Source organism: Bufo gargarizans, chromosome 6, assembly GCF_014858855.1.
Source record: "Bufo gargarizans isolate SCDJY-AF-19 chromosome 6, ASM1485885v1, whole genome shotgun sequence".
In the NCBI taxonomy this organism is placed as follows: Eukaryota; Metazoa; Chordata; class Amphibia; order Anura; family Bufonidae; genus Bufo; species Bufo gargarizans.
The window spans coordinates 132,106,987-132,128,972 of NC_058085.1; the positions used below are offsets into that span (position 1 = coordinate 132,106,987).

Here is a 21,986-nt window from a genome sequence, read left to right on the forward strand (position 1 = left end):
AAGCCATGATCTGGAGGACTCAGCGCTGACATGTATCATTGATTCAGTTGTTCGCTACAAAAAAGAAAGTTGCTAATGGTTTTTGTGACAACTGCAAACATTAAAACTGTGTCGTGACACAATTTAACGCTTTTCACTCACAACTTAAAGGGGTTCTCCGAGGTAGATCAGTTGGGTTCCAACGCCTGGTAGCCCTATTAATACGCTGTTGTGGTCTGCCATGGCGCCAGACACTAACCTTGTGCAGATGGAAGCTGAAGGCTCCGTACATAGTGTAGTTTCTGGCGCCAGCGTACTGAAGCTTAGCTCCCAGTTCCCCAGAATGGCCACTACACAGTACGGCATGACTGAATAAATAAGGGACTTAAAACATCATTTGTATTGAGAAGTCTCCCTGAAAGTGTCAAATTGACACAATATGGTGACCACATTTTTTCCGCTGCTCTTAGTAAGCCTTTTTACATTAATCAGTACATAAATTGCAATACTACGTATGTAGTATACTGTATGACTTGCACTTTGTGTTGTCTCCAATACGTTGGCTGCACCTCTAGAATCTGCAGACACGTCTCTGACCAGAAATGTCTCTGCAGCTAGTTCACATTACGCAGCGGTTCATGGAGGCGTCACTAAGGGAATGCAAGTCCAAGGTCTGGAAAAAGTCAATCCACCGGTCAGAGGAGGCGATTATAGGAAGAAAAAAAAACTGTTGAACAGGGAATCATATTGGATTTTTCGAATGGGCTCCTCCATTCCTAATGGCTTAAATCACAGACATGATTTAATATTGCACTATTGATCGTTCTCATTTTCTTCTGTATTTTTGGTTATGTTCCATTTGTTATATAGTGATTTTTACTTGTCTTGATATATTTTAGTTAATCATTTTGTACGGAGGTGTGGCTATGACTTTTGGCCACCTGTTTGCTTTCAGCTGGCCACTATTTAGTCTTGCTTCACACAATCCCTCTTTTGTCATGAGTAAGGATCAATATTGTAGGACCCAAAACGCGTAGACTTAGATTGCCCTTGGTTTTTATTGCACTGAATTATTAAAGATCCCACATCATTTGGAAGCTGGACTTTCTCTTCTCTTTGTTTGGATACGTACCTTCACGCCTTGGCTCCCGGCATTGTCCGTGCCTCCTTCGATTGGCCTCAGGTGAGCGCACCACCCTTGCTTTCTTTGATACAAATTGACACAATGGAACAGAAACCCAAGACATTTTTACTGTACATATAAAGCGTGCAGTCCAGGAAACCTCCCAAGGTACACACTAAATAGCTTTCTATTGCCAGATGAAGGTCAAGAGTGTATGGCGGGTATACATCAAACTGCTATGTACAGGGAGCTGCATATACATATGCAGTGTCATACCCCAGGGACAACTGTGGAGACCTAGCATTTAGCAAAGGTGCTTCCCTGCGATAGGGGGATTCAGGAAGAAGGGCACATCATCTGCACAGGCTCCTGCCAGGTGGCAGGGAAGCTGCTGGAGAAAGGCTCTCCTGCACATGTGTACCAGCTCATCTGAGACTGTGGGGCAGCAGCAGTGCCTGGTCCATTCGAGTCCCCAAACAATTCAGTTATGAGCCGCCTGGAAGATAGACCAAGTATGGACAGAGTGTTACCTCACTAGTGCCCACTGGGGAAGCTTCTTGGACATAACTGTTGAAATACACGATAAATAGTATTTGTACTTGCCTCTTAATCAATGAATTCAGATACTTCCTTCAGTCCCATTGCCACAGGTGTATAAAATCCAACCCCATGGCATGCGGTCTGCCTTTACATTTGTGAAAGAATGTATTGTTCTATAGATCTCACTGTAATAGGATGTCAGCGGTGCAACAAATCAGTTCATGAAAGGTCTTCCCTCCTAGATATTCCACCATCACTTGTGAGTGACATTATTGTACAGTGGAAGCATTTAGAAACCACATACATCAACCATGAAGTGATAGACCACATTAAGTTACAGAACAGGGATGCCACGCTTTGAGGTGCATAAGGGTCACCAACAATTTACAGAGTTCCAAATCTCCTCTGGCATTAACATCAGCACAAAACCGGTGCTGTGCAGGGAGCTTCAAGGCATGGTTTTCCATGGTCGAGCAGCTGCATGCGAGTCCAACATCACCATCACCACTGGACTCTGGAAATGTGTTCTGTGGAGTGATGAATGACACTTCTTTATCTGGCAGGCTGATGACAAGTCTGGGTTTGGTGAATGCCAGGAGAACATTACCCGTCTGACTGCATTGTCCCAACTGTAACATTTGGAGGAGGTGGGATAGTGCTATGCGGTTGTTTTTCAGGGTTAGCCTAAGCCCATTAGTTCCAGTGAAGGAACCACTTAATGCTTCACCATACCAAGACAGTTCAGACAATTGTATGCTTACACCTTTGTAGGAACAGTTGGGGGAAGGCCCTTTTCTATTCCACAATGACTGTGCCCCAGTGCATAAGGCAAGGCAAAGCATAGCTGGGTGGGCACAAAGTCCTGACCTCAACCCCAGAACACTATTGGGATGAACTACAGTGGAAATTGCAAGCGAGACCCTCTAATCCAACATCAGTGTCTGACTTATGAAATGCTCTTCTGGATGAATGGGCAAACATTCCCACAGACACACTAAATTATTGTAGAAAGTCTTCCCATAGGAGTGTGCATGCGATTTAGAATTGGATGGCATAGCCTAGAAGCTCCTGTAGGTGTAATGTATAGCTGACCCAATACTACTACCCATCTAGTTTATGTCCAGCAGAAGGAAGCAGCTGCTGCCATCAGACACCACGGGCTCCTCTTTGGCTTCAGTAGGTTTTCACCAGTGCACCGCAGGAATCCAGCAGATTGCTGTGGTGCAGGAAGGTGAAGAAGGATTTTGGGAACGGGGGGCTGGAACGGCCACATAGCCCACTGTCTGCCTATACCATGGGATATGTTGCAGCCATCCGTGAGAGCCAATGTAAACCTCTGTCAGAAGGCTCAAACCGACATGAGAACAGGGCACTAGTGTAGTAATTACTAGTCCACCAAATGTTTCTTGTACCGCTGTAGAGGGGTACCAGTAATACAACAAAGCATTTTCCACACAGCAGTAAGTAAAAAATAAAAACTTCAGGGAATCTGGCCAAGAGGTCCAACACCTGTACTTGCCCTACACTTGCAGTCCTATAATGTGCACCTACAGACTCCTGAGATGTAAAGTCAGGTATAGAAATGCAGAATAATCAGGAGAAAAATCATGTTCTTGTATGAAGGAGACCAGTAGAAGACTCAGACTGCACCTTCATGGTAACAATAGGTAAGGAAGAGCAGCTATGGAGCTTCAACTGCTGCTCGATCCGGTGAAATTCTAGGCAGCAATCACATTTTACATTTCCTTTAAGTACATTTGTCAAATGGTTGGAAGTTTATTACTTGCACAGCAATTGTAAGGTACGACCATCTTCCCCAATATGGGGGGGTTGGGACGAGTGTCATCATGTCTAGCCCAGCTCAAAAGCATTTATTCACTTTATTACAACAGCTTCGAATACAAAATATATAGAAAAATAAGGCTTCTTACTAGGGATGAGCAAACTTGTGTTTCAAGAACAGTATACAAGGTTCGGGTTATCTAAGAATTCGGTTATGGATTCCGCTACCACAGACTATAAGTTATGGTTCGCGGAATCCATAACGGAATTCTTAGATAACCCGAACCTCAACCTTGTACGGCGAACTTAAGAACACAAGTTCGCTCATCACTACTTCTTACTTTTCACTCTCACCTACATGCCTTTGAATGCGGACGATCAATTTACTAAGGCCTGGAAACTACAAGTACAAGTTCCCTAACTTTTCAGGCCACGAAGTTGTGGATACGCATGCTGCATAAGGATGGAAATAAATGAGTGGTGGCTCTCAAGCTGTTGTGAAACAGGGGCATGCTGAGGGTTGTAGTTTCACAACAGCCAAGGAGCCACAGGTTATAACCGCATTAGTAATAAACCCCTGATATTTATCCGTTAGGCCTCATGCACACGACAATGTGTTTTGCGGTCCGCAACCTGCAATTAGCAAAACATGGACACCGGCCATATGCCCACTGCCATTTTTTTACACCTTCTACAGAAATGCCTTATCCCAGTCCACAAAAGGGACAATAACAGGACAAAAGGTATGCGGATTGCGCACTGTGTACAGCCTGCATTGTTTGCGGTTCCACTAAAAAGAAAGGGTCCGCACCTGATCCACATATTTTTATTTCTTTTACACGGTCGTGTGCATGAGGCCTTACTCTAACCACAAGCAGAAGGAAAGGCCGTGAAGTCCCCACAGCAGAATGCAGCTATATGTAAATGGGGAGAGCAGAGGGGCTGTCACAATGTGCCGCTATCTGTAGATCTGCCTCCTCATTCGCAATATAGGATGATGAAAAAGTACATTGAAGGTCTATGTAAACTGAGCCTCATTAGGCAAGGTCTGACACACATCTATATTCCGAAGCACTTTTTAAGCATAGTATATTTCTTTTAGTTTTCTACATTTACAAGTCCCAGCAGCCACTGCTGAAATACTCTTAACTCTCCGGTTCGACACACGTTAGTCTTCTGGTAGGTCACAAAGCATCGAGTCAAGGTCATCTGCGGAAAAAAGAAAACGGTCTAAATATATGGGACAACGTCACATTAGCAACGATAGTGGGTCCTTTGTGGTACATCTATCCATTCCCTGCTCATAATCAGAACATTTGCTGACCGCTTGGAGGTTCTGGTCTATTGAATTATATGACGATATGTAGACATAAGTGACCTGGATGAACTCGGCACATCCTGTTCTTTTTCGTAGGTGCTGCTGTGTCTCATGTTTCACATATGCCCTTTTTTTTTAGATAAAGCTGCAGTTTTTGTGGCAGTTATTTAAGCCAAAGCCAGGAGTGAATTCAAAAAGGGAATAAGAAATATAAAGGAAGGACTTATGCTGGTTTCACGTCACATTTTTCCCATCCGTTTAACGTATAAAAAAAAAAAAGTATACGTTTAACGGATACCTTAGACTGATGCCATACAGTGGCCATAAGTCTAAGGCATCCGTTTAACATATACTTTTTTTTCCCCCCATAAAAAAATAAAAATAAATTACAAATAATATTTTTTACCTGAACGTGGTGTGCTGCGTGTTTGTATCCTCCCCCCCCCAACGTATACGTCAAATGAAGGCTAAAATGTGATGTGAACCCAGCCTTAAACTCCTGCCTGTTGGATCCACTCCTGGTGGCTTTCACTGAAACTGCACCAAAACCTGCTGCTTTAAAAAATAAAATCTGTGTGTGAAATCACCCTTAGCGTTCATTCACACGTACGGACTGCAAAGCACAGGCACCGGCCGTGTGAATCCCATATTGCAGCACGGACCCATTCACTTGAGATAGGACATGTCCTATCTTTTGAGGTTCGGCGGCACGGACCAAGTCCACGGAAGGGCTTTCAAGTGCCTCCATGGGCTTCAGTTCCGTGCCTCCACACCACGCCGTATCTCGACGATTGTGGACCTATTCAAGTCAATTGGAGATATTGGATTCACACGACCGATGCCGGTATATTGCAAAACCGCTGTTTGCAGTCCGCAATGCGGGCACGGGCGGCCTAGGGTTGTATGAATGGACTCTTAGCCACAAACATGAATTCTTATACATATTTTACACAATCTTATGCTTTAATACAAAATGACACAAAAGGTGCGCAGGTGTGTAAAGTACTGGCCAGTATTTTTACAATATGTTAGAGGTCTACTTTTAGTAGATTGAGGATATCATGTGAATTTTCTTTTTAATTTAGGTTTTATTGGTGCGTGTCAAAATATGAAAATTGTCCTGGCAGCAAAGATGTTAGAGGGGTTATGCCACAAAAAATATAATGTGGATAGGTGGTAAATATAAAAACGGCAGGGGTTCTGGGAATGAGGGGTTGCCGAGACCTCTTTCTGAATGGAAATGTCAGTCCACCACTTCATTCACTTCTAGAAAAAATTAAGACAGCACTCAGTCAGTCAAGTAGTGGTGGGCTTGCGGGGGTCCTAGTGGTTGGACCACCAGTGGTCTGATATTTATCACCTCTACTGTGGATAGTTGATAAATACCTTTCATGGCATAAAATCTGTAAAGGGGTTGCATGAGATTGGATATGGACTATAGTCGGTATTGCAGCCCGTGGACAAGAGGAGCGCTGTTAATGGGGTAAAGAGAATCATACCAACCCTTTAGGGGAGACCCATTATTTCACTTACCCAAATCCCAGTCTGGCTGCGGGGTTTCTGACTTCTCTGCGCTGAACGACAGATGAAAAGATGGTGGTTGGGCACTTCTTAACCGTGTAGTGTTGGAAGGTGTATGTGATCCTGGAAGGTGAGTTACAGGTGCCTGGAAGGCTCTGGCCTGTGATGTGCTGGACAAAGGAGTAGGAGAGGTTTGTGCAGCACTGGGCAGATTTGTGCTGGACGAGGGAACGAGTGGTGCCCGTGTCTGGTTGCTGTTCAAATCCACCTCATCATGTGGCATGGGCACCTGGAGGTAGAAAGGAGCAGCAATGTTTAATCCAAACAAAAGTGACATTCATTGCGCCATTCCTCTGTTACTCCTCCTGAAAACTGAGTGTTACCATTCTTCTGGTTAACAGGAGGTGTCCCTACACAGTCTGAATGGAGATTGTCAGACTGCGTAGGGAACTGTCAATGTATTCATTCACTACAGAGCAATGACAACACAAAGTTCTAAGAAAAGAGGCTCCAGAATTGTTCGTTGGTGGAGAATTCAAGTATTTACTAAAATTGACATGTCAGGAGAGGCGACTGGCACTCTTTTATATTTTACCAGTCTCCTGGATGCTGGGGGGGGGGGGGGGGAATGAAGATTGGATGAGTTAGGAGGCGAAAGCAAGCCATATTCCTTACCCCTGTTTTCACACCATCTTCATGAGGGGCGTAGATTTTTACCAAGTTGCTTGGCGTCACATTAAGATAATGATTGCGATGTGATGGTGAGAACACGCCGACCTGTGAAGGTAAAAAAAAAAAAAAAAGATATTAAAAGGGCATGTACAGCTACAAGGCCTAACTGTATCAAGTCACAAAACCAGGACAGCATTTCAGTCCCTGGATATAAACATAAAAGTTTCCATTCAATGACAGCAAACAGATCTCGAGAACCAGGAGAAAAAGGATGCACAATGTACATGACAACACCATGTAGCTTTTCACTGTGCAATCAGTAAGCTTTACTTGCTAAAGTGGAATACCCCTTAAAGGGCATGCATGTAGACTGTGTAAAATGTATATTACTTCACCTACTGCTGCCCGTTCATAGCGTCTGCATTATCCATGTTGTATTAAAAATTAAGTTAGCACATGAAAGGCACGGTAAACCAATATCCTAAGATCAATATACAGTGAAACATCTCCAAAAGACCTCATCTGCCAGAAGACTGTAAAAGATTTTCAGTTCCATCATATATGACCCATACCGGCCATCTTCTTGGCTCACTTCCAATGCAATTCTGAGCAGTTGTCTCAAGGAGGTTTCACTGTATATTATATTTTTGATGTAAAGACCCAGTAACACAAGTGTAAATCCCACTGCCTAGTCCAGGCAGCACAGTAGATTATATAGAAGACAAAAGGTGCCATTGCGGTTTTGGGAAGAGCTTGGCGTTTGTTCCCCCCTGAAACCCATCTCATGACCGTATTGTTATCATTTCTATGTATAGGAAAGTTCTGCAGTTCTTGGCAACCAATGGCAAAAAGGGTAGAACGTCCCCTAAAGGGGTTTTCCGAGACTTAGGCTACATGCACACGACCGTGTGTGTTTTGCGGTCCGCAAATTGCGGTTACGCAAAAAAATAAAAAACTGATGACATTCCGTATGGCATCCGTTTTTTTTGCGGATCCATTGTAATAATGCCTATCCTTGTCCGCAAACTAGAAAAAAATAGGACATGTTCTATTTTTTTTTGCGGAGCAAAGGAACGGACATACTGATGCGGACAGCACACGGTGTGCTGTCTGCATTTTTTGCGGACCCATTGAAATGAATGGGTCCGCATCCTATCCGCATAAAAAACAGATCGGACACTGAGACAAAATACGGTCGTGTGCATGTAGCCTTATACTGATGACCTATCCTCTGGATCGGTCATCAGTATCTGATCAGTGGTGCGACACCTAGGACCCCTGCCAATCAGTTGTTTGAGAAGGTACCGGTCATCAAAGTCCATTTGATAATGGCTGTGCTTGGTATCACAGCTCAGCCCCATTCACTTCAATAGGGTTGAGCTGAGCCTAGGCCATGTAACCAATGAATGCGAGTTCACTGGCATAGGTTAAGACGTGCTACTGTGAGCGCATCTTAACAGCTCAAACAGCTGATCGTCAGGGGTCCTGGGTCAGATACTGATGAGCTATCCAGAGGATAGGTCATCAGTATAAATGTCTCGGAAAACCCCTTTAAAGTCATCAGTATCTGATCGGTGAGGGTCCAACACCCGGGACCCCCGCCCAATCAGGCTACTTTCACACTAGCGTTCGATCGGATCCGTTCTGAACGGATCCGATCATAATAATGCAGACGGAGGCTCCGTTCAGAACGGATCCGTCTGCATTATTTTGGCATATAAAAGCTAAGTGTGAAAATAGCCTCGGACGGATCCGTCCAGACTTTCAATGTAAAGTCAATGGGGGACGGATCCGCTTGAAGATTGAGCCATATTGTGGCATCTTCAAACGGATCCGTCCCCATTGACTTACATTGTAAGTCTGGACGGATCCGCACGCCTCCGCACGGCCAGGCGGACACCCGAACGCTGCAAGCAGCGTTCAGCTGTCCGCCTGTCCGTGCGGAGGCGAGCGGAGCGGAGGCTGAACGCCGCCAGACTGATGCAGTCTGAGCGGATCCGCATCCATTCAGACTGCATCAGGGCTGGACGGAAGCGTTCGGGTCCGCTCGTGAGCCCCTTCAAACGGAGCTCACGAGCGGACCGACGAACGCTAGTGTGAAAGTAGCCTTAGCTGTGTGAGAAGGCACCGGCAACTCACGTTTATTGGTTACATGGGCTAGACACAGCTCAGACCCACTGAGATGAATGGGGTTGAGCTGCAATACCAAGCACAGCCGCTAAGAAATAGACGGCGCTATGTTTGGTGAGCGAACAGAAGGCCGCGGCGCTCACAAAAGCGCCGGTGCCTTCGCAAACAGCTGATCGGCGGGTGTCAGACCCTCAACGATCAGATACTGTTGACGTATCCAGAGGATAGGTCGGCAGTAATAATGTCTCGGAAAATCCCTTTAAGGCAGCAAAAGCCAGTATATACTTGTGGCCATAAATACCTGCTGCAGCAAGAGGACACTACCAATCTTCAGTTCACTCTCTCGCTCCTCTAGCAGCAGATGGTGGACAGTTCCCTGAATATCCCCTAGAGAAGAGCAGATACATTTGTGTTCAATGTGAAATGACCGGGAAAACCAAGAAGAAAAATGAATGAGGAAATGGGGGCTGATGGAAGTGTGAACCAGAGGAGCAGAGTAAGGTACTGCAGGACGGGGGTAGGCAACCTCCAGCACTTCAGCTGTTGTGAAACTACAACTCCCAGCATGCATTCTTGCTCTGCTCCTCCTAAAACTCTCATAGAAATGAATAGAACATGCTGGGAATTTCAGTTTCGCAAAAGCTGGCGTGCCGAAGGTTGCTGATCCCTGCTGTAGGAGAACGGGAAGGGTAGTGCTCAGGTTACCTGTTGGGTCTCTGAACACTGCACTGGCATCCCCATTAGCAGGGGTTAATGTCTTAAGAGCCACTGCCATTCTTGGGACTTTGTTCTTTGGTAGCTGCTTCAGGGCTGCCTATACATATGTATTGAAAGGAGAACAAAGGGTGAGTAGTAGTATGAAAGAGCTATATAACCCCCATCATGTACTTAATAAGGTGAAGGGGGTTGTCACCTTGCGCAGTACCATCACCACGCTGTACGTTCGGAGGAAGCAGGTGGGGTCGTTTTCATCCAAGGATAGCTCAGCTTTCATAGTAGCCCACGGACCCTTGATAAACTGGTCTTCTGCTGGATGCTGTGTGGATACCCCTTCCTGCAGACAAAAGAAAATCATGAGCCTACGTGCTTTAGGCTGCTGTAGAGAACGCCACAGAGACACTAAGTGCAGATAGGAAAGAATACATGACCAGCCAAGTAGCTGTCCAATCAAGACCTACCTTACTATTCACCTTAGCACGTGCCCCATGGCTCGGGGTGTGAGGAGTGGACACCAGGATTTCATCCAGCCGCCTGCCACTGCCCTAGGAACAGATGTAAAGCTAAAGTTTATTTCAGGACAAAAGTCCTGTAAGTCAGATGACATAAAAAGTTTATCGGGTTACAGTCTGGGCACTATCCTTGGCACCAACTTTTCTGCCAGCAGATGGCAGGCCGGATCACTGGCACTAGCATACCAATCATTACTTTACATCCATTGCCCAGTTATAAATGTCATTTGTATGAGAAGTGGCAAGCTGTGTAATATATAATTATACTAGACATGGACTGGTAGTTCCTAAGGTGGATGCTGCAGAACCCCAGGGTTCTTCTGAGGGTTCTCTGGGCAACTTTGGACTGTCTCCTAATAACGACGGCTTTTTTGTGGGGCTTTCTATTACAGTGCAGGCGGCAGCACTATTGTGCGACTTGTGGGGCTTTCTATTACAGTGCAGGCGGCAGTACTATTGTGCGACTTGCCGGGCTTTCTATTACAGTGCAGGCGGCAGCACTATTGTGCTACTTGTGGGGCTTTCTATTACAGTGCAGGCGGCAGCACTATTGTGAGACTTGCCGGGCTTTCTATTACAGTGCAGGCGGCAGCACTATTGTGATACTTGTCGGGCTTTCTATTACAGTGCAGGCGGCAGCACTATTGTGCTACTTGTGGGGCTTTCTATTACAGTGCAGGTGGCAGCACTATTGTGCTACTTGTGGGGCTTCTATTACAGTGCAGGCGGCAGCACTATTGTGCGACTTGCGGGCTTTCTATTACAGTGCAGGTGGCAGCACTATTGTGCTACTTGTGGGGCTTTCTATTACAGTGCAGGCGGCAGCACTATTGTGATACTTGTGGGGCTTTCTATTACAGTGCAGGCGGCAGCACTATTGTGCGACTTGTGGGGCTTTCTATTACAGTGCAGGCGGCAGCACTATTGTGAGACTTGCCGGGCTTTCTATTACAGTGCAGGCGGCAGCACTATTGTGCTACTTGTGGGGCTTTCTATTACAGTGCAGGCGGCAGCACTATTGTGCGACTTGTGGGGCTTTCTATTACAGTGCAGGCGGCAGCACTATTGTGCGACTTGTGGGGCTTTCTATTACAGTGCAGGCGGCAGCACTATTGTGCGACATGTGGGGGCTTTCTATTACAGTGCAGGCGGCAGCACTATTGTGCAACTTGCAATGCAGACAAGACTGGGGCAGAGGGAAGGAAAGTTCCCAATGTGCTTTCCTGATAGCTGGCCATGTTGCTTCCAGCCCACCTGCAGCAGGTGCCTACATCTGTTAAAAAAAATAAAAATTGGGTCACATACGCATGCTTTTCAGACTGAAAGAACTGCAAAACCCAAACATAACCTGTTTTTTGCATATGCATTAAAGAGGTACTGAAGCCAATCATACATAGTTGGCAGAGGGGTCAGAGAGGAGTGCACACAAAAGAAGAGATTCTCACCTCAACCAGTGACCTGTACTATCTAGAAATAGGTTGGCAGAGCATTCCATGGCATTTTCTGTGTGCAGAGATGGAACCTGGGCATTGGCAAGGCATCGGTGGTGCAGAGTATATCTTCTTTTATGTTCTTAAAGGCCTATGTACACCTTTGGTAGTAATTTTTTTTTAATGAATGCATTGTACTCAATTTAAGCTAAAAATAATTTGTTTAGTTGGTCTTTATTAAACATGATGAGCTGTTTTCCCTGCACAGCTTTGAGTTTATCTACTAGCAGGATCTGCGTTTTCTCTCTGCTCCCCCAGGCAGGAGCTACTTATCTCCGACCTTATAAACACTCATTATAGCTCAGTTAAGAAAGTGGCTTAGGCTACTTTCACGTTAGCGGCAAGGAACTCCGGCAGGTGAACAGCCTGTCGGATCCGTGCTGCTGCTAGTGCACGCGTGCCCCCGGACTACCGCTCCAGCCGGAGTTCCAGCGGCAGCACGGCAAACATGCCGAGAGGCGGCCGGAATAAAACAACTAGCCTTAAATAAGTGTTTATGACCTTTAAGTCATTTAGAGACAAGGGCTATTATATAACCAGCACAAATTGAAACTACCATTCACACAGATTAAAAAAAAAAAAAAAAAAAAATTTTTAAGTTAGCCATTTGAAAACGGCTCAATATTTGTAGTTGTCCCCGAAGGTGTACATTACCTTTAAGCCCTCTGACAACTATTTTTGCTTAGCTAGAAAACCCCTTTAAACCAACAATATTGAATCAGTGAATGTATATGTGAACCAGTTTCAAAGGAAAGAACTGATGCCCATGCGTTTATAGTTGGACAGAAACAGGTCTATCAGTCGGAGCTTTGTGGGTATGTCTCCCCACATACGCACTAAAGGATCTACTCCCTATTACAGCAACCTACAGTGCTACCCTGCACAGTCACAATGTGCTATGCACGAGCTCTCCTCCCGTTTCACCATTGGAACAGCTGCTAGCAGCTCCAGCAAAACGTCTTAAAGTGACTGGCTCCCTTCCATAGTCACCGATTATTCATGTTTACTGCATATCCAATAACTTTTAAAGGGGGTTTTCTGGGATATCTTCAGGATAGGCCATCAATATCTGATCTGTGGGTTCTGGCCCCACGCATGCTCACTGATCAGCTATTCTGCAGTAGCTGATGTGAATGGGAACGGCACTGCAGTTACCAGCTCTGGATGCAGATGTGTAATCCTGATGCTGGAGCTGACCACCGGGGTGCTGGGAGTCGTACCCCCGCCATTCACATACTGATGGCCTATTCTGAGGTCGTTTCCTCCGAGGTGAATATTGAGGACAGCGTTTCCTCATAGTTAGTTGGCTGGCGTTGAACACGCTCAGGTTTAGACACAAACCAAGAAATATATTTCACATCCCTGGAGGTCTAAGGAAATGGAGGGGTTAATGTCACTAGCTTTAGTGGTCTCGGTTAGTTCCTCCTTTCTTGGTACTTTGGGGTAGAAGATAGGGGGTCAGTATTTTATTCCATAGTGATCATGTAAATCACTGTTGAGGAGGGGGTTGCAGCTATAAAGTGGACAGGTGCTGCCCCCTGCCTGCGGGCACAGGGAATTTTAGCATGATTTTCCAGGTTGCTAAAATGTGCATCTTACACTCCAAAAATATAGCATACATATGTCCTGCACACACGGCATTCAGATCCTACTGTGTAGACATCCAGTAATAAATGGCATTATAAAACCTGTGCACACCAACACCACAACACCACTTCGGTAAGAATGTGCCGCCCAATCTAATCATCTTGACTACTGCCAGAATAGAAAAGAAAATTCTGACATACAAGACGGCACTTGAACTGACTGGGACGTCTGGACGACTGCCCGGTCTTCAGCTCAGCACCCTTGACAAAGGTAAAGTGCCAATTTGTCGAACCTGGCGAATTACAAGCTAGTGCTGTACTGATGTGACTACTGATTACACAGGCGGGCTAGTGACTCACATCGCACCACCCATACACCCATGAAGCACCTTCAGAAAAAAAAACTACACAAAACATGGTAAAAATACATATTTAGCAATCATATTACCAGACTTCTATAACATGTGAAATACGTAACAAAACCTATATTAGATATTAAAGGAACACTCCAAATACACTGGGTTGTGGTAGATGGAGGGGGCAGAGAATGACAACTCTATCTTTGGTGTTCTTTGAACGTTTGTCAAGCGCCACCCCTTCTGACCCTACTCTAGGGATTATAAAGTGTATCTGTTTTGCATGGAACATCCCTTTAAGCTTGCATCCAACTCTCACACATAATTATAACTAATCCACCGTACAGATCACCTGCTGTGGAAGGAGTCCAGCTGGCCCCGGAAATTTCCTCTCTTTGGGTGGAGGCGTCTCCCATGGCAAATTCTTGGGGGTCTTATTAGCAGCTGTCATTAGCTGTAGAAGATGATTGGTGACCACTGGTGTCTGCAGCGTACTGGGTGGATGTGGGCGGGGCGATGAGAGGGGAGTTCTGGGAACGGGGTGAGAGTTGGCTGGTCCAGTCTGCCAAACGTTTGCTGAGCCTGATGCACTAGGTGACATAATGGAACGTGGAGACACAAAATTTGAAGGGTTATTAAAGGTGCCACTCCTCACGGGGGTAACAGGCTGAGGTTCCACACCAGGCCTTAAACATGGCCTTTTAGCAGTGGGTCCTGGAGACTGACATAGTCCATGTCCTCCACCACTTAGATGAGAACTGTGGATTGTGGGATGGTTGGCACTGAAATCTGGATGCTGTGACTGTCCAGTGATGCCACTCAGACAGTGACTGGGTTCCGCATCATGACTTCTTCGAGACGGACGCAATTGTAATGAGAAACTACTTGGGGGTTTTTCAGTCTTTTGTGAAGTCTGGTTAACTGTTCTGAGGAGCAGATGAGGTCCTGGAGCTCGACATTGATCGTTAGACACCTCTTCCTCCAGCTGACTACACAGAGACAATAGTTCCTCATCATCCACATCCTGGACTGAGGAGGGGGCGCTTCGTGTCTCTGGAGAGCTTCTCTCAGCATTAGCCGCTTTCTGCACTGGTAAGGGCTGTAGACTCTTTCCTGCCCCTGCGTCTTCAGTAGTGGTTTTAGGAATAGGCCCGAGACAGACAGATGTGGCTTCATGGTTACCATAACTGGACTCTGTACCCTCTAGTACAGACAGGAAATCCTATAAAAGAAAATGGATGGCATAAATAACAATGTAACAGTCAACAGAATAAGCCAGAAAGGTGGAGACTGATGTCTGTAGTATCCCCACCTATCGCAAGTATAGAGGACCTATGTTCACCATAGTGGATAGATGGCAGCAGCCATATTTATTTTAACTGAAACAACCAAAGAAGCTTCTGTACCCCTTATAGTTGTGACTCCCAAAGGTGGCTGTCCCACCTACCATACATTTATGCCATAAATGTCTAAGGCCAGGATCACATCTGCGTTTTGAACTCCAGCACTGTAATCTGGTCACTGCTTCTGGCTTACATGCTGGCTTTCAGCCAGACAAAAATGCTACACGCAATTTTTTGTCTGGCCAAAAAGGTCGCGTATATGCCAGAAAGCAGCTGGATCCCATTACAGTGAATGGGAATCTGGCGGTGCACGGTGGTCAGAGTTGAGGGAAAGATGGATGGTGCTGAATACAAGGATATTCTTCAGCAAAACCTGTACCACTCTGTGCGTGATTTGAGGCTAGGATGGAGGTTCACCTTCCAGCAGGACAATGACCCCAAACACACTGCTAAAGCAATACTTGAGTGGTTTAAAGGGGAAACAAATGTGTTGGAATGGTCTAGTCAAAGTCCAGATCTCAATCCAATAGAAAATCTGTGGTCAGACTTAAAGGGAACCTGTCATGTGGATATTTGATTATAATCTAACTAATTATATACAATCATTAACTACTAAAAAGTGCCTTAGATGTACTCACTTACTGGTGTGACAGATTGTTACCGCATAATATACACACAAAGATGCCGCATGCTAATGAGCTGATTTGAGTCCGGCGTGATGTCATTGAGTCCAGCGTATTTTTAATTCAGAGCTATAGCCACTCCCCTGCCCACTTGCTGCTGATTCCTATGGAAACAAACTGTCACTCAGCAGCAAGTGGGCGGGGAGAGTCAGGAGCTCATGAATATTCATGGCTCCTCATTATCAGCTGGAGCTTTTCAATACAAGATGTTGGCAGATTGACTGGGTCAATTAAAGAAAGTGACCCAGCATTTTGCTAAGAGAATCAGTCACTTATTTATGTTGCCCTTAGTTAAGACACCATAAAACTGGCGACAGGTTCCCTTTAAAGATTGCGGTTTAGTGTTGAGTGAACTTGTTTTTTTAAGTTCTGCGTCCAAAGTTTGGATTATCGAAGAATCCCGACATGGATTCTGCTACCACTGACCATAGCGGAATTTGGAATCCATAACGGGATTCTTCGATAACCCGAACTTTGGACGCAGAACTTAAAAACCAGGTTCGCTCAACGCTATTGCTGTTCACAAGCTCAACCCATCCAACTTGAAGGATCTGGAGAAGTTTTCCAAGGAGGAATGGGCAAAAATGCCAGTGGTAAGATGTGGCAAGCTCATAGAGACTTATCCAAAGCGACTTGGAGCTGTGATTGCCGAAAAAGGTGGCTCTACAAAGTATTGACTTTAGGGGGGTGAATAGTTATGCACATTGACTTTTTCTGTTATTTTGTCCTATTTGTTGTTTGCTTCACAATAAAAAAATAAAACCATCTTTAAAAGTTGTGGACATGTTCTGTAAATTACATGATGCAAATCCTCAAACAATCCATGGTAATTCCAGGTTGTGAGGCAACAAAATACTAAAAAAGTCAAGGGGGGTGTGAATACGTTTGCAAGGCACTGTATGTTGGTACCGTTTGCACGCAAGGCAAGATGGCTGATCCATAATCATGTATTAAAATCTAAAAACTGACTTGGGGAAAAAAAAAAAAAGGTTTATTAGCATATGGTATTAATTAGTAAAAAAATATCTGTCTGGTGCACTCCCTTTACTTGCACACATAACATAAATGGTATTAGAAGCCTATGCAGAATCTAATTTCTTTTCCCTGGCTGTGGTTTCCTAGCAACCATTTAACTTCCTGCCTAGGTGACCACTACTGGAGTGTGTAGACTGTAGGTAGTGTCACTGAAGTGGTCACAGGCATTATAACAGGCTCGTCTCAGGCGTTGAAGCTGGCTTGCTAAGCACAAATCTTTCTCCATTACTGCAATGGAGACCAGGCGACACTAAAATGCACATTTAGTTAAAAGGGTTCTCTAGGATTTTTTTATATCTATGGATTATCCTCAGGATAGGTCATCAATATGAGACCGTCGGAGGTCCGACTCCCGGGACCCCCACCGATCAGCTGTATGAAGAGGTTGCCGTGTTCTATGACTAATTATGCCTGGCCGATTGTTGACCAGTTCAATGTTAACGAGTGTTCGCAGGGACGCTTGTTAGCGATGATCTGGCAGTGTTCTACGCTGAGTCAAAGTGTGACTCTAAGGCCCCTTTCACACAAGCGAGTATTCCGCGCAGGTGCAATGCGTGAGTTGAACACATTGCACACGCACTGAATCCTGACCCATTCATTTCTATGGGGCTGTGCACATGAGCTGTGATTTTCACGCATCACTTGTGCGTTGCATGAAAATTGCAGCAAGCTCTATATTCTGCGTTTTTCATGCAACACAGGCCCTATACAAGTGAATGGGGCTGCGTGAAAATAGCAAGCATCCGCAAGCAAGTGCGGATGCGGTGCGATTTTTACGCATGGTTGCTAGGTGACGATCGGGCTGGGGACCCGATCTGTATTATTTTCCCTTATAACATGGTTATAAAAGGGAAAATAATAGCATTCCGAATACAGAATGCATAGTAAAATAGTGATGATGGGGTTAAAAATAAAAAAAATATTAACTCACCGAGTCCACTTGATCGCGTAGTTGCGGATCTCTGTCTTCTTCTGTAACGTTGAGCTGCCGGCTAAGAACCTGTGGTGACGTCACATCACATGATCCAATCACATGGTCCCTCACCATGGTGATGAACCATGTGATGAGCACAGTGATGTCATCAAAGGTCCTATTCCTGTGCACAGCAAAGAAGACAGAAGAGATGCCGGCTGTATTCAGAATGCTATTATTTTCCCTTATAACCATGTTATAAGGGAAAATAATACAATCTACAGAACACCTAACCCAAACCCAAACATGCAGATTTTTCTCACGCGCGTGCAAAACGCATTACAATGTTTTGCACTCAGGCGGAAAAATCGTGCATGTTCCCGCAACGCACCCTCACTTTTTCCTGCAACGCCCGTGTAAAACCAGCCTAAGTCAGCCTAGGATTGGAAACGTACGGGAGTACAGTAATTGATTATAGTGTAATACTGCCACTGATTACTTGATGAATGCGAAAACGCTCATTCATTGAGCAATCCAGATTTTAAGCATGCTTAAAAATTATTGTTTGCTGGCGGCAGATTGTGCCGTGTAATCACATTCTGCTGCCGGCAAACAACTAGTCAGTATGGGGACGAGCGATGGCAAAACGATCACTCCTCCCCCATACTCTGGAGGAGTGATCACTGCATGTAATAGCAGCACTTAGGCTTCTTCCTAGACCAGTGATGTTATGTTGATCGGTCACGTAGTCTAGATGCAGCTCAGCCCCATTCAAGTGAGGATAGGTCATTGATATGTAAATCCAGGAGAACCTCAACTCTTCCATGATGAAAATGCAGTCTGCATCTGCAGCGTGTTACAGAGCAGACTGATATATAGTTTGTGCAAAAGGATTCAGTATAACATGTATGTAAAGAGGACTGGTCACCTCTCCTCAGACATCTGTTTTAGTACCATATTTTTCGCCCTATAAGACACACCTAGGTTTTAGAGGAGGAGAATAAGAAAAACTATTTTTCATTAGACCTCAGATCAGACCACCAATCAGACCTCAGCTCACAGCCCCAGTCAGAACCCCAATGTTAAGACCCTCAGATCAGAACCCCAATAAGACCTCAGATCAGACCCCGATGTGAAGGAATCCCAATTTAAATAAGACCCCTCCATTCAGGCCTGAGATCAGACCCCATGCCATGAGCAAATAAAAATAAATAAAATAAAAGTACCACTCCTAGAATCCAGCTTTTTTTTCCTATTCCTTCTGCGTACTGCACTGTGACCCGACGCAAACAGCGCAAGGTCACAGAGCGCCGATGTCCTCATGCTGTGCGCAGTCACAGCACAGCGAGCAGCTGCAGCAGACCAGGAAGCGGTGAGTACAGAGCCTGGGGAGAGCTGCGTTCACCGCTTCACGATTCTATGGTACTGAGCGCTTCTATAATGGAAGCGCTCATTAGTATTTGCCCAATAAGATGCAATTACATTCCCCCCCCCCCCCCCCACTTTGGAGGGGGGAAAAAAGTGTGTGTTATAGGGCGAAAAACTACTTGCATTACCCAAAATTTTAATCTGCGGGAATCAGAGCGATGAGACCCCTGCCGATCACTAGAAGGAAGAGCGAGAAGCACTCACATAGCGGGCTCTCTCCTCACTACAGAGATGGACTCAAAAGAAAGTCTATGAGCCTGCATCTATTCCATCTCCTGCAGCGAGGACAGACAGGACATGTGGTGAACGCTCCTCGTTCTAGCGAGCAGCAAGGATCTCAACACCTTGACCTCCACAGATTCAAACTTTTGATATGTCGCTATGATACATCACATTTTTCCCACAGTACGGGGGCACTTATCACCTATATATATCAGTCTGCTCAGCTCCGCTATACTCTTTCTGACAAGAAAACCTGTATATTACCACAGTGGACACTAATGACTACCATTTACCTCATCATCAAAATCTTCAGACCCAGAGCAGAACAGGTTCTGGAAGCTTAAAGCCTGGAAAGAAACAAAAGTTAAAAAAATATAAATATTGAATGAACGTAAAGCATGAGGAATATTACACAGATCAGCGGTCTACAATTTGCTGCAGTCCAGCAGTTTTGAGACTACAAATCCCAGCATGCCCAACATTTCAATTAACTTTATTTAGTCAGAGAACCTTTGGCATTACCTGCAAGAAAAAAAAAAAAAAAAAAAAAAAGCAGTTGCAAGTGGAGAATCAGTACCTGTATTATTATTCCTACTAAAAGTTTCTGAATGAATTGCCAGCAGGCTGCTATAAAAGGGGGCGTGTCCCTGCACAGTTTGACTGACACTAGCAGCACCAGACTGTGCAGGGACACAGCCCCAACTAGTAACCCCCAGGTGGACCTTAAGGCTAGGTCTACACAACGACATTTGTCGCACGTCAATTTTTATAATGGCAGTCTATAGTGTTGCACTGCAACATGCTGCGACTGCGACGCAACACTCGCAGAAAAATCAATTTCTAATGGATTTTCTGCGACTGTTGCGTCGCAGTGCGACACTATAGACTGCCGTTATAAAAATTGTCGCGCGACAAATGTCATCGTGTAGACCTAGCCTTATTGCAGACTGCTGCCAATTCAGTCATATACTTCTAGTAGGGATAATAGAGAAATGGCACTGCATAGAGTTATAGGAAGAGATGCTCTGGAATGGTTATTACACGGGGACTTTTTTTTAAAAAAGGTAGCACTCTTTATATCAGTTGCCATTCTAACCAGCATCGAATGAGGTCTTCCTTAAAGAGGCTGCTCAAAATTAGGCTACTTGCACACCTGCAGCCAGATCTCTGCCGGTCCCCATTACAGTCAATGAGGTCCGGTGGGAAGGCGGCAGTACCCAGCAGGTCTCTGCCGCAGATGTGAAACTAGCCATAGAAAAGGGGAGCCTCAGGAGCTTTGGTGACCGTTATCCAGACTAACGTAATGGAAAAGAGCAGCAGCTGTCAATCAAGTTGTTGCTTCCATGTTCTAAACGGTTCCTAAATTATGTCAGCTGTACTCTGATTGCTCAGAGCAACTTCACCTGTCCCTTCCATGTCAGCTGCCATAGTGCTGCTGCACAGGAAACGGCTGTCTGGACATGCAGGGACTTGTGGTCTCCTGCAGCTGAAGAACACAATGTGTACACATAGGAAGCGAGTCATATTAGGCGCAGTACTACAGTCAGTGACTTTGGAGAGGACAAAAAGAAAATTCACCATATATCAAAGGTGTAATAAGCTTCCGCAGCATCAGCCAAACGGTCCAGGCGGCTCCAGCGTTGCAAGGTACCCCGGGAACAGCTTCCGGACGTACACTTCCGGCGATTGGAACGCAGATTTCCGCTGTTTGGAATGCAAAGAACCCTGTCTGAAAGAGACAACAATTCGACATTTGGCTCCACCTGCATTTCCATAAAAGGGCATAGGCCCGCCCCCTGTAATGGACGGAGCGAGCCACTAGAGAGCACAGTTGTTTTTCCCCTTCTTTTCCACATCACCGTCCAGCCTTTCCGTTGTCCTGCAGCAGGAGAACGGAAAAAACGGAGAAGGCACAGCAAACGGAGCCCGGCTACTTTCACACTTGCGTCAGAGAGTTCCGGAGCCCGGCTACTTTCACACTTGCGTCAGAGCTCTTTCACACTTGCGTTGTCCGGATCCGGCGTGTACTCCACTTGCCGGAATTACACGCCGGATCCGGAAAAACGCAAGTGTACTGAAAGCATTTGAAGACGGATCCGTCTTCAAAATGCTTTCAGTGTTACTATGGCACCCAGGACGCTATTAAAGTCCTGGTTGCCATAGTAGTAGTGGGGAGCGCGGGAGCGGTATACTTACCATCCGTGCGGCTCCCGGGGCGCTCCAGAATGACGTCAGAGCGCCCCATGCGCATGGATGATGTGTCATGTGATCACGTCATCCATGCGCGTGGGGCGCCCTGACGTCACTCTGGAGCGCCCCGGGAGCCGCACGGACGGTAAGTATGCTGCTCCCCCGCTCCCCGCTACACTTTACCATGGCTGCCAGGACTTTAGCGTCCCGGCAGCCATGGTAACCATTGTAAAAAAGCTAAACGTCGTATCCGGCAATGCGCCGAAACGACGTTTAGCTTAAGGCCGGATCTGGATCAATGCCTTTCAATGGGCATTCATTCCAGATCCGGCCTTGCGGCAAGTCTTCAGTTTTTTTGGCCGGAGCAAAAAGCGCAGCATGCTGCGGTATTTTCTCCGGCCAAAAAATGTTCCATTCCAGAACTGAAGACATCCTGATGCATCCTG

General features: G+C 45.7%; 1 protein-coding gene across 2 annotated transcripts; it reads right to left on the bottom strand.

Moving 5' to 3' along the window:
• Positions 1 to 3,498: 3,498 nt before the first annotated feature.
• HROB (homologous recombination factor with OB-fold) lies at positions 3,499 to 21,047 on the bottom strand. 2 transcript variants are annotated; one of them, XM_044297268.1, is made up of 10 exons: positions 20,929 to 21,047; positions 19,644 to 19,697; positions 14,079 to 14,948; positions 10,244 to 10,327; positions 9,979 to 10,119; positions 9,771 to 9,879; positions 9,367 to 9,452; positions 6,939 to 7,040; positions 6,276 to 6,552; positions 3,499 to 4,633 (listed from the first exon to the last, which is right to left on the bottom strand). In XM_044297268.1, exons 1-10 carry the CDS (start codon positions 20,929 to 20,931, stop codon positions 4,593 to 4,595), a joined length of 1,767 nt encoding a protein of 588 aa, XP_044153203.1. In that variant the 5' UTR covers positions 20,932 to 21,047; the 3' UTR covers positions 3,499 to 4,592. The 2 variants fall into 2 exon arrangements, with proteins under 2 accessions (XP_044153203.1, XP_044153204.1); XM_044297269.1 differs by lacking the exon at positions 6,276 to 6,552.
• Between the last annotated feature and the right edge of the window lie 939 nt (positions 21,048 to 21,986).

Bases quoted from the DNA above. Each gene is read 5' to 3' on its own strand.
- HROB (XM_044297268.1), bottom strand. The intron at 14,949-19,643 runs GTAAATGGTAGT...TTTCTTTTATAG, and splicing joins CTGAAGATTTTGATGATGAG to GATTTCCTGTCTGTACTAGA. The intron at 9,453-9,770 runs GTAACCTGAGCA...GCTCTTCTCTAG, and splicing joins AGTGTTCAGAGACCCAACAG to GGGATATTCAGGGAACTGTC.